Raw genomic sequence first — 17064 nt, forward strand, 5'->3', positions numbered from 1 at the left:
AATTGATTTATTTAACAATCACTCGACTAGATATCACCTTGCCTGTGAATGTAGTTAGTTAGTTTATGCAGGCTCCTCGTGTTCCTCATATGAAAGCCATATCGCGCATCCTCAAATATCTTAAAGGGGCTCATGGCCATGGGATTCTTCACAAGAACAATGGTCATCTTAGAATTGAGGGATATTCTGATACTCCTGACAAGCAATCTACCACTGACTATTATAACTTTGTTGGAGAAAACTTAGTTACTTGGAGTAGCAACAGGTAGAGTGTGCTAGCACATTCAAGTGTAGAATCAAAGTACAAGGAAATGGCACATACCACATGAACTTTTGTCATTCAAGACAATGATAAATATGTTGGGATTTGAAGTTAAGGGTCCAGTCAAGCTTCATTGCGACAATCAAGCGGCACCATATTTTGCTAACAGTCCAGTTTATCATGAGAGGGAAATTGTTTCTTGGTCATGTTGGTATAATGAATATCGAGATCAAATGATGGTTTTGGTTGTTTCTTTGTTACTGGTTTTAATTTCAACTTCTTTTATAGAATTTGTGAGGAGTAAGGTTTCATGCCCCCCACTGTTAAGGTGTAATTATTTTCCTTTCAATTAATTATATTAGAGGTGGCACCGCCCACCTTTCACAAAAGAAAGGGTACAGCCAGTATAAACGCAACTCATGAGCCCAGCTACACACATCAGGTGGATCCCAATTAAAAGATTCTACTTAAAAGGTTAGGTTATTCAACTGAACAAGGGGGCCAAGGTTTATGACAAAAATGGGTGGCTAAAAAAATGGCCAATATTTTCTAAGCCATCTAATTTTTTGCCCATGTGATGAGTTGATGGCCTGATTTTCAGAATAGGCATCTTCATTGTCAGACCCACCTAATGGACAGCTTGGATCTCCCATTTACCATTTGGTACAGGTGGTGGCATGTAGATGGGGGCTGCCTCATACATGTGCTTGTGATTAGAAAACATCTACAGTTAGTTACAGATGACTGACAGAACAAATGTAAAGAAGGGATATATACCCTTTTATACTTCTGGAGGGAGGGAGTGTTTAAAGGAGGGCCAGCAAAAGGAATAGATAAGTTTGTGTCTAGGAACTTTTCAGATAAGAGGCCACCCATCACAGTTCCATACCTGCAATCAAAAGTCTATCCGGTCATGAAAGAAGTATATAAACATATGCAAAGATAAATTGTCAAAGCATTAAACTTCTTTTAGATTCGATGAGGGCTGGAGTGCCACTAGGCTCAGAACTTAATCGAATCTTCAATACACTTTTCAAGGTTAAAAGGCACATGCCCATTTGATTTTTTGAGACTTTGGGTAGTCAATGGGGTTTCTATGGTTCACTCCTGACAGTTTGATGCTCACCCAGGTTTCTTTTTGAGGTACTCACAAAAGTTCTCAATAGAGTTTCTTGTGGTCTTAAAGAAACCATAACAAAACATGAGAGAGTATCTGGTGCTAAGGTTTGCTAATCCTACATCCGTGCATAACCCATCTAATGCGGCACATGGATGCAAGCTCCAACCCATCCATCAGATGGGTCCCACCTAGGGGTGGCAATGGGCCAGCCAGCCCAACCTATAGAGCCATGGCATGGGCCCATAAACATGGCCGGAGGGCTGGGCAGGCTGGACCCAGAATGAAATCTAGGCCAGCCTGGCCTGTTGCCACTCCCAGTCCCACCATGTACATGCCCTGCCAAAAAAAAAAAAAAAACAGTACAGCATACTCATCAAGTGGGTCAAATGATACAAATGAATGGACGCCTTAGAAAACTCATGCATTTTTTCATTAGTTGTCCATTTGTATAATAACGGTTGCCCACATGATGATCAAAATGGCCTGATCCTTGGGCAGGACACCTATATCTTGCATCCACGTGATATTGATGTGTGTAGATGGGCTGCCTTATACGTGAAATGCAGGATTAGCAGATCTCTTCCAGTGCTAAACACAAATACCTAAGTTATCAAGAGCTCACTTTCCATAAAAGTGCTAGACAAGCAAGTCTGGACCATTCATACACTTGGCCTTCCAGTAATTATGGGAACCTCAGTCAGGTAAGCCTCACCACTGGTTGGATGTTTTTTTAAGATTAAAGTTGTGCATCTAGATAAAAGTTCAACAAAATGTCAATATTCAACTTTAGAAGTCTTCCCGCTTCTGCTAGGATCTTCTCGCCAACATGGTTGTTGGCAATCTGGCGCATCCAAATTAGGATCAAACAGATGAACGACTTGAATCCCATACATTTGCAGACATGTACCACGGTTGAGTGCTTGAAACTAAGAGCAAAGCATGCATGGGTGTATGCAAAGAGAGAGAGAGAGAGAGAGAGAGAGAGAGAGAGAGAGAGAGAGAGACGTTATGAGTTTGACTCCTGTAAGCTGACAAAGTTCTGCCATTCTCTGTTGAGGACGCATGTCAACAATAGAGTGTTGTACCTAACAATGCACCAATTTGGTTTGATTAGTGTATGAATATTTCATACTAAAACAAACACCAGTAAATCTCGGGAAGAACAAAAAGTATTTTAGTTACCTGATTGCTGACAATTGGGATTCCATTTTCCAGGATTATTTGTAACCTTTCCGTATCAAAATTTGTCAAAGCCAATGTTTTGATTTTACCTGCATCCCTTTCACCAGAGTAATCAAAGCTTTATCAAAGATGTGGAGAACATGGATTTCATCACGAGTTTTTATAAGAAACCATGATTTATCTAAGAAGCTTCAAAAGCCCACAGCAAGAACACCGCATGGAACAAACAAACCTTCTTCTTTTAGATCTGTAAGGTGTTTTAGCGCATCCAGGTAGCCAGGATTGGAGTAATCCCACCTATTGACAAAGAAACAACAAATAAATGTTAAGATTTCTAAAATTGAGTAGGCAAGCAGTGGAATGAGTGCAACATCTTCGCAGATATCAAAGTTCGAAAATCAAGCTAGTTAGTGGGGTTCACCAAGAAAACATGTTGCATTTTGTGTGGAGGCAGGCAGAAAATTGAATTTGCATTAAGAAGGCTGACGTTTTCCCACTTTCAACACCTTGGAACATGCTTTTGGAAAGGAACCCAAAGTACAGATGATCATAACAACCATAGTCTCAAGCGAGCATATCTTGTTTTTTATTCCTTTTTTTTTTTTTAATAGCAAAAGGTCATGATCATGCTTTCTTTTCTTGAATACTTGACCTGAGGTTCAAGCAGTGTTCCATAGTGATGTTAATGGTAATTCGCCGTATATTATCTATATCGTGGGGTCGGAGATACCAAAACCCCAAGTACCATACAAAATTCCAAATATCAATATTATCGGTGATATTTGGTGATATCAATGATATTTTGGTCTCTAGACAGTATAAAGCTTCCTTGGTATTGACAATAATAGCAACAATATCACTAATAACAGGGATACTCCTGTAAAACGCCAGAAATTCACGAGAAAATGGACATATCCCAAAAATTGAAAAAAAAAAAAAAAAAAAAAAAAAAAACCATTGGTTTTTTACGATTTTTTTTCCTTAAATGATTTCAACCACTCCTGGTTTGTGTTGAACCAAAGTTTAAATTTGGGGAGAAATCTGAAACCAAAACCCAAAGGTAACAAATAATCAATAGGAACTTTATTTATTTCAAATGTTAGCATCAACTGCAATGTCCATGCAAAATTCTCATGTATTAACATGGATTTGAGGCGAATAAATCAACATTTAAGTGGGTGAATTGAGGAAATCCTAATTTCCTCCATTTCTACCCGTCAAATTGAGAATGAATGTTTTATTACTTGCATCATATGGTATTTGAATAATATGAACTCATTTTGGATATAATTGCACTGCTTTTTCTCCAACAGCACATGGTCCCTATAAAATGAAATCTTATTACGTATAGGTTTTTTTTTTTTTTCCTAAATATGTAAACATGGGTCATTTAAGATCACCTGAAGTTTCACTGAACAATTCCACCTTTTCCTAATGTTTCCCTCAATCAGCGATATTTTTCCAACGCGACAGTATCAGCAATATTGATACATGTTTTCGTCCCTCTAGTCATCGATACATATAACAAAAGCAATACTCTGAAACTGTGTTCAAGTGACATGTGCACCTTAAGTTTCATCAGCTAGTAGCATGCAACGTATGCATTCCTGCTAGTAGCCGTTTCTTTTTTCATGTATTCATTTATAATTCCTAAATATGTAAACATGGGTCTTTTAAGATCACCTGAAGTTTCACTGAACAATTCCACCTTTTCCTAATGTTTCCCTCAATCAGCGATATTTTTCCAACGCGACAGTATCAGCGATATTGATACATGTTTTCGTCCCTCTAGTCATCGATACATATAACAAAAGCAATACTTTGAAACTGGGTTCAAGTGACATGTGCACCTTAAGTTTCATCAGCTAGTTGCATGCAACGTATGCATTCCTGCTAGTAGCCGTTTCTTTTTTCATGTATTCATTTATGATGATGCACTTTAAATCAATGATCTCGGGGTATGTGATCATAACTAGATTTCTTACTTCTTCCTTGGCCTTATTAAATTGTCCACTTGGCATCTTTGCTGATCATGAAGCATCAGCTGCTCTCATCCTATGATTCCCATTTAAACAAACATTTTCCTCTGGTTAAATTTATCAAGGCCTATGTAATTAGTCCATCCAAAGTGAGTTCACTATGATAATCAGGGCCTCCGTAACCCCACTAATTCATGCACTTGTAAGTTTACTTTTGACACTTCATTCCTTTTGGTGTCTTCATGACCGATTCATTGTGTGGTAGAAAAATGAGTTCGCCATAGTCTTGAAATGTCATGCTCAAACTAGTGCTCTGTGTATCAGCAATACAACCGATAATATCAGCTGATATTATCTGTATCCCACACTACCTATACAAACATAGGAGGAAAAATAAAAAAAAACTTTACAAAATATCAAGGTCATTATCAACAATATAGGCCGATATGTGGCCAGTGTTCGAAATATCGGTATCGCGCAATGTATCGCACCCTTGGGATACAGATATGTATCGGTTATCGCACGAGATATATCGTTTGTATTGCGTAATTTATCGCACTTTTTGGGAAACATGGAGAAACATTGGGAAAATGGTTGAATTTTTCAATGAAACTTCTGGGATTATTAAAAAAGACCTTAATACATACTTTTAAATCATAAAGTTTCAAAAAAGAAGTGTACATGATAGATTTCCTTTGTATAGGGTCGTAAGCTATGCGCTGTCCGATTGAACTAAGACAACTATATTCAGTATCAACCCCGTCCATCCGTTTTTCCATATCATTTCAGGACATTATCCAAAAAATAAAATAGATCCAATAATCAGGTAGACCATACCATAGGAAACAATGGTGATCGACCATTAGTGGGCCACAAAAGTTTTGGATCAAGCTAATAATAGTTTTTTCTCTTCATTCAAAGCATAAAATTATCTGGTAAAATGGATGGAAGGAGTGGATAAAATACACGAATTATAGTGGGCCCACAAAGTTTACAAAGTACACTGCTCACTAGGGGATCCACTTCCCACCACACTGGGGTGGGGTGCTGACGCACGCATATTTCTTGCAAAGTTCCTTCGCTCGAAACCTAGGTGGGGCCCACTGTGATGTTTGTAAGAAATCCACCCCGTCCATTCGTTTTTTGAGATCATTTTAGAACTTGAGAGCAAAAATGAGCAGGATCCAAGACTAAAGTGGGCCACACTAAAGGAAAAGGTGGGTAAGGAAATTCCTACCGTTGAAACCTCCTTGGGTCGACAGTGATGTTAACATGCCATCCATACCATTCATTACGTTATTCCTACACGGATGAATTTAAAGTACAAATATTAGTCTGATTCAAAACTTATGTGCCCCATGAATATTTCAAGTGTGGATGTTCAATCCTCACTTTTTTGGCACACTTGAGTTTTAGATTCTACTCATTTTTGACTCCATGTCCTAAAATGATCTCTCAAAACGGATGGACGGAGTGGATTCCTCACAAACATCATAGTAGGCCCCACTAAGGTTTCAAGCGCAGGAACTTCCCACGGAAGGCTTTGGCAGCAAATTCATGTCTAGCACTGACGCTTCTCGAGCTCAAGTTGTACTAACATTTCAAAGTTACATGGCCCCACAATAATGTATTTATTATATCTACACCGTTCATGCATTTGGAGAGATCATTTTAGATCATGAACCCAAAAATGAGTCATATCCAAAGCTTAAGTAGACCACACCACAAATAGCAGGGGGGGACTGATTTTCACCATTAACATATTCGTAGGGCCCACCATAACGTTTATTTTCCATCCAATTTGTTAATTACGTCGCACAGATCTGGATGAAGAGGAAAAATAAATATTACATTGATCCAAAACTTCTGTGACCCCCAAAAGGGTTTCAATAGTAGACGTTCAATCTACCACTGCTGTTTGCAGTGTGGTCCAGTTGATCTTTGGATCTGTCTTATTTTTCGACTCAAGCCTTACGAAGAGCTCGCCAAATGGATGAACGGTCTGGATATAACACATACCTCATGATGGGACCCACAGAACTTGGTGACGTCAACACACTAGTTAGCTCGGTGGTGTGCTCAGTGGTCAATTTCAATTAAAAAAAAAGGCTTGAACGACCTTTTTTTTAAGCAAAGAGGGTTCCAGAAGCTGGAACCCTATAATTTCCCCCAAATCTCATCATATCGGCGAGGATGTATCCGGATTTCCCTCCAAAATCGGAGATTTTATTTGCGGTAAACTAGGAACGATGCTTCGATTCGAATGGCCCACCAAATTGAAGCTTCCGATCATGGCGATCTCTTCTACAGGTATTGAAATCCACCCTCTAATTTTATTTTATTTTATTTTCGATTTTTTTGGATGATGACAAAATCTCGAATGATATTTGCTTTCTTTTTAAAAAAAAAAAAAAACTTTTTGGTATCTTTCGAAGGATATCGTATCGCTGGACCGCGATACCGATAATATCGGCCAATGGTATCGATATTATGGACACTGTATGTGGGATATCTCGCCATATCGAAAATTTCACGAGATGTCAGCAAGTCCCATTTAATATAAATGCACTATAGCATCACAAGCAATAATTATTGAATGTAATGACAATAACACCGAAATTTTTGTGAAAATTAGATATTCTGAAAATTTGAAAAAACTTAAGTCTTCATTTTTTAAAGAAATTTTCTTGGGAGAATCTCTTCATAAGGTTGTTTTAACAACTCCTTCTGGGATGTTTGACATCAAACACGATTTTGATATAGAAATTGCAATTTGAGAGGCATCAAGCTACAAACACCACTAGTAGGAGCATCGATTATTGTTACGCTACAAACTCAGTATCCACCAATGTTCATACCAATTAAATTTGGTGAAATGAGTACCATATGTCAAAGAGTACACGGCCTGGATCATCAGCTCATGAGCTGGCATATTGCTGCAGAAACATGGAGCAGCAACATTATAGCCACCCTGGTGAGGACAGCAAACAACTTTGAGCCACCTCATACTCCATTCAGGTCTAAGGCCAACTTATATGTTTGGTTCTCTTTAGTTTCTCCTTGTATTATTTGCATTTTATTACTTTTATTTCATGATATTTTAATGATATGAACCCATTTTCATATCATTGCAACACTTGCAGTTGACAACGCATGGTTTTTCCTAAACAATGGAAAACTACTATGCATTTTGTTTAATCTTTCGAATCCTAAGTGTGCAATAGGGAGAAGGCTTAGATGATGATGATGATGTCCTAAGTGTGCAATCCAAGGTATTCCATAATGGTGGCCGTAACGGCAATAACCATTATTGGTACTGTACGGCCATTATGGTCTCTCAAAAAAAAACCTATATTGGCCTGTAACGGACTGTTACAGGGTCGGTATGGGGCATTTTTTCCCATAACATCGTTACGATCCCATAGCACATAATAGTTGCCACCATTATCATTACATGACAGCCGTTATGGCACACCATGGTGCAATCATGTGTCTTTTAATATCTCTTGAAGTTACAATGAAAAATTCCACCACTTTCCTAATGTTTCTCCAATCTTTCCCTCTAACAGCAATATATTTCCTGGTCTCTGTAATATCATGGACAGTATCTATACATGTTTTGGTATCCCAAGGGTGTGATACGTATACAATAACAATACATAAAAAATTGCTCTAACCAAGCTTGGTTCACAATATTAAAAAAATAAAAAATAAAAATTCTTTTGGTTGCTTCATTTGTTGATTCACCCACATTGTGCCATCTCAACCACAGAAATGAGCAAACACCACAAACAGACAAAATATGGGTATATTGCACACATGAATCACAAAAAAAAGGGGGGGGGGGGGGGAGGATATGGTATTACTTTAATAGATGCCAATTGAAATATGCCACCACAAATAGGTGCATGTGTTCCTTAAATGTAATTTCTAATTGATAAGACTCTATGTAGGTGGTCGCGGTTCCCAAGCCAAACTGAATGTGTTAGCATCAAATCATGGGTGAAATAATGACGGGTGTTTGGATCTTTATGTTCTTATTACAACCATGGTTTGGGAAAAGAACGGAAAAACAACTAGCAGCTTGATGCAGATTATTGCTTTTATCACTAAAGCCTAACACCATGCACACAAGATTTACCTGCAAGCACCAACTGCAATTTGGAAGTACACCCAAATGTTAACTAAACAACACCAATTAGATTCTCAAATTCTGATGACGCCATCCTATCTCATTTCTTACCCACACATTCTGCAACATAGATTTCAACATTTCATTCTTAAACATTTAATTACAGATGACACACAAAGGAATGAAAAGAGTACCAATGAAATTGGAGCATGTCCAAGCAAGCAACATCCATCCTCTTTCGTGAAACATTGATGCTTTCCTTGACATAACTACTCGTCATTTTAACCGGAGGTGGCACCCACTTTGTCAGACTGCATTACATAATATATAGGTGAGATGGAACAAAGTCCGGTTCAACCAGAAAGAATGAAAGCAAAAGCTGAAATGTCAAGATAATAATTTAAACGAACAATCCAGTGCACACTCAGAGACCTTGTTCCCTAATACAAAAGGAAAGAAAAAGGTCCAGAGTCCAGACACAAATCCAACCACTACAAGACTTGCTTCTAGCGAGGCCTAAACATGATATGATACTAAACATATTATGGGTTCTGCATCTTTAATACAATCATTGAATCTCTTCAACATGATCATCAATTCCAAATTCAGTAGATGCCTTGGGCACTCAACTCGGATGTCGGATCAAATTATTTTAACAGCATTAATACTTGAGTGAAAGCTTCCAAGATGATGTCATCACCAGTTTCATAACAGATTTACATTTAGAGTGGACTTTTGGTTTACCCAAAATCCTAGTAGCCTTGATGCTAGTATTTGGACAGACGAATCCCCCTTCTCTGTTACCATTTGTGAGAACTTTTATTCAATAAACAGCATAAATACCTGAGCGAAAGCTTCAAACATGAGGCCATTGTCAGTTTCATAACAGATTTACATTTAGAATGGACCTCAGATCTGAAAAGGAAATTAAACAGCTCCAAAGAATTCCAAAGTATCAGTCTCCTTCATAACCCATGTATGGACTGTTTACATATACGAAATGCACAGGGTTATTTATGAAATTTTCTGGCAAGCATACTTCTTGGGTCCATAGTCCATCCAGTTGTCTTTCTGTTGCCCTTCTGTGGATGGTTGTAGAAGTCCATTTATAGACCTATGTGCAAAATGATTTGATTGACTTGGACTCTTCTATTTTCGTTCCTCCGCATAATCACAAGTTGACACAAGGAATTCAGATCTAGAAAGAAAACTGAACAGCTGTCGAAGGCTCCAACCTGCCAAAGACTCCTGCAAACGCCTGGGTACAGACTGTTTGCATATCCATACTCAAACTCAGGGGTATTTATGACATTTTGCGTCAACCGTATGGAGTTGTTGAGCCCACAGTCCATCCAATTGGTTTTTATTGGCCTTTCAATCATACGTGGGATCAAGTGGAGCCCATTTCCTCTCCTTTGTGGGCTGAAACTCACATGCATCTATTTCCCTCAGCCTGGAAGAACTCAGCCCTTAATTGTGTACTCTTCATATAACTCCAGGTGGATGCACTAGAAGTCCTGAGGTGGGAGTGACACCTGCTTAGAAGGATCGTGCAACTAGGCATACTCAATTGCCTCATTGAATTGTCACGTACCTCTAGGGTCATTATGTATGTTCTTATGCGTTCTCATCATAATTTCCAAAATAGGCAATGAAATACTCCTCTTTGAATATAGGGTTGATCTTTAGTCCGAGTGGAAGTTCTATAAGATCTACATTGCCACCTGACTGCTTCAAGACACAGTAAGGATCCACATTTCACAAGCACAATTTGTTGTGGAAGGCCCATCAAAACCGCTCCAGTTTGAAAGATATCATAAGTTCATAACCTATCACCTTCTTTGAACTACACCGAACAGCATCGAATGTCTACATGGCCATTATAGTCTCACCGTTAAGGCCTACTTTCCACCTCACTTCTTCATGTATCCCCCTGATATGTTGTCACAAACCCTTGGCATATTGTCTTCATCTGGTGGAAATAGTTAGTGCCAAATCAATAGGCTTACAAGGTCCAATATCATACGCAATTTCGAATGGAGAAAGCCCTGTAGTACAGTTCATGGAACTTTTATAAACACATGGAAAAACAACATCCCAAGTACTAATAAGATCACCCACAAAATATCATAGAAGTTTTCAAAGACCATAGTTGACTATGTCTATCTAGCCACTATTCAAAGGATGATAAGTGCTTGAGAATTTAAGCTCGGTTCCCATCTTAGCCTGAAGTGTCTTCCAAAAGTAGCTAGTGAACTAAATGTCCTGACAAGATACAATGACATTAGGTGTCCATACAGACAAACAACCTACTTGAAGAAGACAATGGTGATGCATTACGCCCAATTGCTTCTTGCAAGGGATGAAATGGGCAATCTTAAAAAATAGGTCAACCACAACACAGCATCATAACCATGTCATGTCTTATGTAATCCTGAGACAATCCATGCTGACATTTTCCTGTGGAGTGTTTGGCACGGGCAGTAGGGCGTATAGTCTAGTATTCTATTTGTCCTTTTCCCAATTGACAAGCGCGACATTGCAGAATAATAGTCCCAACATCTTTCTTCAAGCCTGGCAAATGGTAACAATCTTCGACCAAGGCAGTCATCTTATCCAACCTGGAATAACCAACCATGACCACCACAGTGGAGCTCACTAACAAGGAGTTCTAACAAGTACGCTCTTAGGAAGACATAATTTTGTGTCACACAACAAATATCCATTGTGAACAATAGCATGGATACTGAACATTGGATCTCTTGGACAATGTTACATACATTTTGCCAAAATCTCCATTAGTGGTGTTAATCCCTCTACTTTTTCAAACCTGACAACAAAAGCTGCGAGTGATGATTTTTCAGGCTAAGAAAATTCACCACTTGTTTTCCACACCCACTCAACATTTAAGGTAAACATGAACTCCTGAATATGCGCACTCCAATTAGTGCATCATGCATTCAATTTCTTTTGAAGTGCAAATAACACACCACCTCATAGTCAGATTACCGCACAAACTCCCAATGAATCATAAAATGTCAACAATGTGGATGGTGTAGAACTCAAAAGTCGTAAGTGGAATACCTCTTACAAGAATTATCGAGTTTCTCACTAAAGAATGTAACAAGTTGTCCTTTTGACTGAGAACACCATCAATTCCCACATGGGGATGCAACCAAGTTGCAAGGCTGAATCTAGAACTTGTTGATATGGGGTAAAATCTCCATAACAACATTCACATGAAGAAGGATAACAAAAAGATAGAGGCCCCCTTCTGCTCCTATTTGAAAGAGATCAGTTTCAGAGCTTTTATAATACCGGGGCATTTTCACACTGGGCTCGAGTGGGGTGGCCTGTGGATGTAGGGGCACGCTCGGGGTGGGCGGCGCATGTAAGGCGGACCCCACCCATGTGAGGTGGGTGGCTCGTGTGAGGCAAAACCGGTGTGATGTGGGGCCCACGAGGAGGGTTCAACCGAGGACCTAAACCATGGGATGTGGGGCATGAGCTATGAGATAAATGGATTGATTCTCCACGCTCTATCAGTATGAGCTTTTAGAGCAAGTGGTTAGTTGTCTTGCGTCAAAGTGGTATCAAAGTAAGAGGTCTTATGTTCGAGACTCCTCACCAAGGGTGATTAATGCAGGAGCATTTTCACACCGAGCTCGAGTGGTGTGGCCTGTGGATGCAGGGGCACACTTGGGTTAGGTGACCCGTGTGAGGCGGGCCCCACTTGTGTGAGATGAGCGGCTCGTGTGAGGTGGAACCCATGTGATGTAGGACCCACGATGAGGGTTCGGCTGAGGACCTAACCAATGGAGTGTTTGTCAATGGTGTCTCTGGCACCAAGGGCTCAGCTGATGATTCGAAGTGGCTTCAAGAGGGCTAAGGAGATGAGGATTGGCGAGTCACAAGATTTGCCCTCCTTGGAGCCAATTTTTCGATGTAAAAGAGATAACAATGTGAAGGAACAAGGAAATCTTGGAAGACAAGGGAGACGAGATACCCACCAACCAATGCGAGATGAAATTCGAGTGCGGGTGATGGGGACATCATGTGCACGCCCCCCACCCTACGCACGTATTCGAGGAAGAGGCAGGCCCCACTTTCAATCTGGATCGACGACGACATCTTTGGAGGCCTCACAGTTAGGGGCTGTGCTATGGCGCTTTGGAGTGGACTCGATCATCATATAGGTTCTACCATCGGATCTCATAATCGTGGCCCACTACCTTAAATGATCTAAGATTTTGAGTTTTGACTATTCTCGTTATTAGAAACATCATGAACGACTTTGATTGCTTAGATTAGTTATTATTTTATTTACTTAAGCTTTAAGTATTAGTGTGCGCATATGGCACAAGGGTAAAATTGTCTTTTGGGGTTTAGGGTTTTCTTATAAATAAGCAACCCCATGTAGGTATTCTCAATGAAGTTTATAAATAAAAATTCTGCGTTTTTTCTTCTTCTGTCTCTTTGGGTTGAAGAATCGAATTGGGTGCGAAACCCTCCCTTCCTCGAAGGGCTAACTACCGTGGTGCGAAGCCACAATCATCCCAAATCACCCCCACTTCATTATGCCCCACATCCATCATCCTCTACATCCCTTCCACCTTTAAATTCACCCTCTTTCGTATCTAAGTTTTATCCTATAACAGTGTACAAATAGATTTTCAGATTCTGGCCCATCTGAGGGGCTGAAACTTCGGCAAAGCACCATACACAAACCGTGCATCGAATTGACAGGAAATTTGGCATGGAGGCAGTCATACCCTAGCCGATCCTAGCCTAGGAGTCGGTTTCGGACTTTGTGGGCCCCACACACATGCGGACAAGTGGTCACGCACATGCACCCAAGGCCAACTGCTGTCCACACACTTGGCTCATCTCAGGTTCTATTTTTCCTCTATTTTCCTCCTCTTTAGACTTAAATCCAGATCTTTAACCCTAAAGAATCTCAAATCCCAATTATCCCCAAATTTGAGCCCTAGATTTTCCCTCGAATTGAAACCTGTGAATCTCTCGAATTGGGGAACAATCCTTTGCAAGAATGGACGAATCTTACACTCCTTTGGGCATGTTTGGTTTATAATTTTATTTGATCCAACCCTAAACTTGTGTAGGCTTGGACCCCCATAGATTCCCCTTTTTGAATGTTTGATAGCATGTAGGATGTGGAATTTTGTGACTGTTTAAATTGGTATAATCATGAGCTTGATTTCTTGCATTCCACATTTAATTTCACATCCTACATCAGCAGGAGTTGTGGAGGAAGGATTTGATGCAAAGAGAACTTGATTTTAACACTAAAATCAAACACTCCTTCCTTCTACAGCAGCTGTGGAGACTCGAAGTAAGAAACCCCCAAAAAGAAGATTTGAAGCTGAACTGTCGTGCGAGATTTATATCATTGTCCTAGCACTTCGATTAATCTTCGATGCCATCATAGCTTTACTTCGATGGCATTAAGGTCCCATCGAAGCTTCCATCGAGCAGCAAAATTGGAAATTTTGTTTTCCAACTTTGAAAAGGACAAAATTTTGTTGTGAGGTGCAAGCAAATTTGAGAGTCCATGGTCCACAAATACACTCACGTATACACACACAAAAATTAAAAATAAAATTAAAAAATGAGGCTATGAATCCTCATAATTACCAATTAATTCACAGAAAGCTGATAGATACCTATGAAGCACATACCCCGATGGACTTTTGAAGATCTCCAAATCGATTTGTGTCCAGGGGTTTAGTTAATATGTCAACTAATTTCCTTTCAGTAGGCACATAATCGAGCGAGATGATATGCTCCTCAACAAGCTCACGAATGAAATGGTGTCGGATATCTCTGTGTTTCGTCCTAGAACGTTGAACCGGATTTTTGGATGTATTGATGGAACTAGTATTGTCAGAAAATAGTGTCATTGTAGTTTATTCAATTCTATAATCCATCAACATTTGTTTCATCCATAGAAACTGGGAGCAACAACTCCCAACTTCAATGCCTTCGGCTTCGGTGGTGGATAAGGAGATGGAGTTTTGCTTTTTACTATACCAAGATACCAAGTAGTTTCCAATGTAAAAACACCCGCCGCTAGTCGATTTTCTATCGTCCATATTTCCAGCCCAATAAGCATCTGAGTACCCGGCAATTGTGGTTAAGATGTCAAATGGGTACCAGAGAACAAAATATGTAGTCCCAGCCACACATCGAATGACTCTTTTCACAGCGCTTACGTGTGACTCTTTATGATCAGCCTGAAATCAAGCACATGTGATGGGGACATCTCGCGCACACGCACACCCCCCTTACGCACATACACAAGGAGGGCCCCGCCTTCGATCTGGATCGATGACGACATCTATGAAGGGCTTCCTAGTTAAAGGACTGTTTTGGTTCCTTGGGGTGGACTCAATCATCATATGGATCTCATCATTGGATCTCATGATCGTGGCCCACTACCCTAAGTGACCTAGGACTTTGAGTTTTTCATATTACCGTTATTAGAAACATCATGAACGGTTTAGATTGCATTAATTAGTTGTTATTTTTTATTACTTCCGTCTTTAAGTAATAGTATGCGCACATGGCGCAGCTTTTGGGGTATAGGTTTTTCTTATAAATAGGCAACCCCTTGTAAGCTTTTTTGGGATTGAAGATGATTAATAAAATTATGTGTTTTCCTGCTTCTCTAATTCTCTGAGTTGTGGAAACCTAATCGGGTGCGAAACCCTCCCTTCTTCGAAGGGCTAATTACCGTGGTGCGAAGCCACACCCATCCCAAATCGCCCCCATCTCTTGCCCTCCATGTTCCTCATCTCCTACAGCCATCCCCACATCAAATCCACCCACATTTGCAGCTAATCTTTCTCCTACAACAGATTTTCAGAATCTGGCCCTGCAGGAGGGCTGAAACTTCGACAGAGCACCGTGTTCAAACCGATCATCCATTTGGCCTAAAATTTGGAGGGAAGGTGGCCCATCCCTGTCCGACTAGGCCCTAGCTGACTGATTCCAGATTCATGAGCCCCACACACGTGCGGGCCACCATCCACACACGTGCTTCAGGCCGATTTGTTGTCCACACATGCGGGCTGATCACAGGTTCCCTCTCGTCTCTATTTCACTCCTCTTTCACCTTGTTTCCATAACCTTAACCCTAGATCATCTCAAATCTCCAAATTCTATTCCACTTTTGAAACCCTAGGTTTTCCCGAATTGAAACATGAGAATCCCTTGGATTGGGAAATAATCTTTTGCATGTGTGGATGAATCTACTATCCTTTAAGCATTGTTTGGTCTATAATTTTTAATTGATTCAGCCCTAACATGTGTAGGCTTGGACCTTTATAGATTCCCCTTGTTGAATGCTTGACTTTATGTGGGATGTGGAATTATTGTAATTGTTTCTAAATTATTATGATCTAAAGCCTAAAATCTTGCACATCATATCTAATTTTCATGTCCTGCATCAAATTTGGTATCAAAGCTTAGGTTTTTCATAGGAGATTGCATTGCATGTTTAGGGTTTAGTCTACTTGCGTTTATTTTGCATTAAGTTTCATCATATAGGGTTGTTTAGGACCCATCATTCACAACATAGACTACTGAATTTTCTATTGTCAGAAATTCCCCAATTTTCATTGCTGAATTTTTTGTTAACAAACTGTTTGGATAGTTATGTTGCTGGAATTTTAGGAGCATTACATAGTTTCCCTCATATAGAGTCTTATAAGAGCATTTAGTCCCGTTTAGATGCATATAATTGCATTAGAGGACCTTTGAGTTGAGTGGGTAGTTATATGCCTACACGTACTGGTCGCGGTTTTGGGTTGCACCCTGCACTAAACATGGAGCAATTACAAGAGTCAATGGACAACATAACCCAGCAGTTTAAGTCTTTGAGTAGGCACTTGGAACAACATATTGACAAATGTTAGAATTAGCTTAATGTGCGCGTTACCTAACTAGAGACCTCCGCCTGGGCAAACCCCGCCATTGGGGAAGATGCCCAATATCAGGTATGTAGTCAGGAGGATAGACAAGCGAATGGGGGTGGCCAAAGAAACAGACATGGGCGCGCACCCGTGCACCTACCCCGCGAAAGGCATCATGATTATTATGACCCAGATGTGTAACTCCTCAAGGGAGTTAGAGTAGAAGCCCCTACATTTAATGGCCACTTGGGCCCTAAAGCTTTTCTATATTAGTTGGCGGATATGGACCACTATTTTGAGTGGTACGACATGTCGGATGCTCGTCGAGTCCGATTTGCCAAGATGAAGCTTGTGGGCTAAGCAAAGAGGTTTTGGGCTATTGTGGAGAGAAAGAAAGAGACGTTGAGAGAACCCCCAATAGTCCATTGGGGAGGAATGAAAGAAACTCTTATGGA

General features: G+C 40.1%; 1 protein-coding gene across 1 annotated transcript in view; it reads right to left on the bottom strand.

Annotated features, from left to right (window-relative positions):
• The window catches only part of LOC131251153 (uncharacterized), a 78907-nt gene that overhangs the window by 18555 nt on the left and 43288 nt on the right, over window positions 1-17064 (bottom strand). The window contains exons 3-7 of the mRNA XM_058251689.1: window positions 8870-8986; window positions 2797-2861; window positions 2565-2653; window positions 2388-2467; window positions 1040-1151 (exon numbers count right to left, since the gene is read on the bottom strand). Of these exons, the coding sequence (XP_058107672.1) occupies window positions 1040-1151; window positions 2388-2467; window positions 2565-2653; window positions 2797-2861; window positions 8870-8986 (463 nt within the window). The remainder of the gene's footprint in view (window positions 1-1039; window positions 1152-2387; window positions 2468-2564; window positions 2654-2796; window positions 2862-8869; window positions 8987-17064) is intronic.

Source organism: Magnolia sinica, chromosome 1 (assembly GCF_029962835.1).
Source record: "Magnolia sinica isolate HGM2019 chromosome 1, MsV1, whole genome shotgun sequence".
Lineage (NCBI taxonomy): Eukaryota > Viridiplantae > Streptophyta > Magnoliopsida > Magnoliales > Magnoliaceae > Magnolia > Magnolia sinica.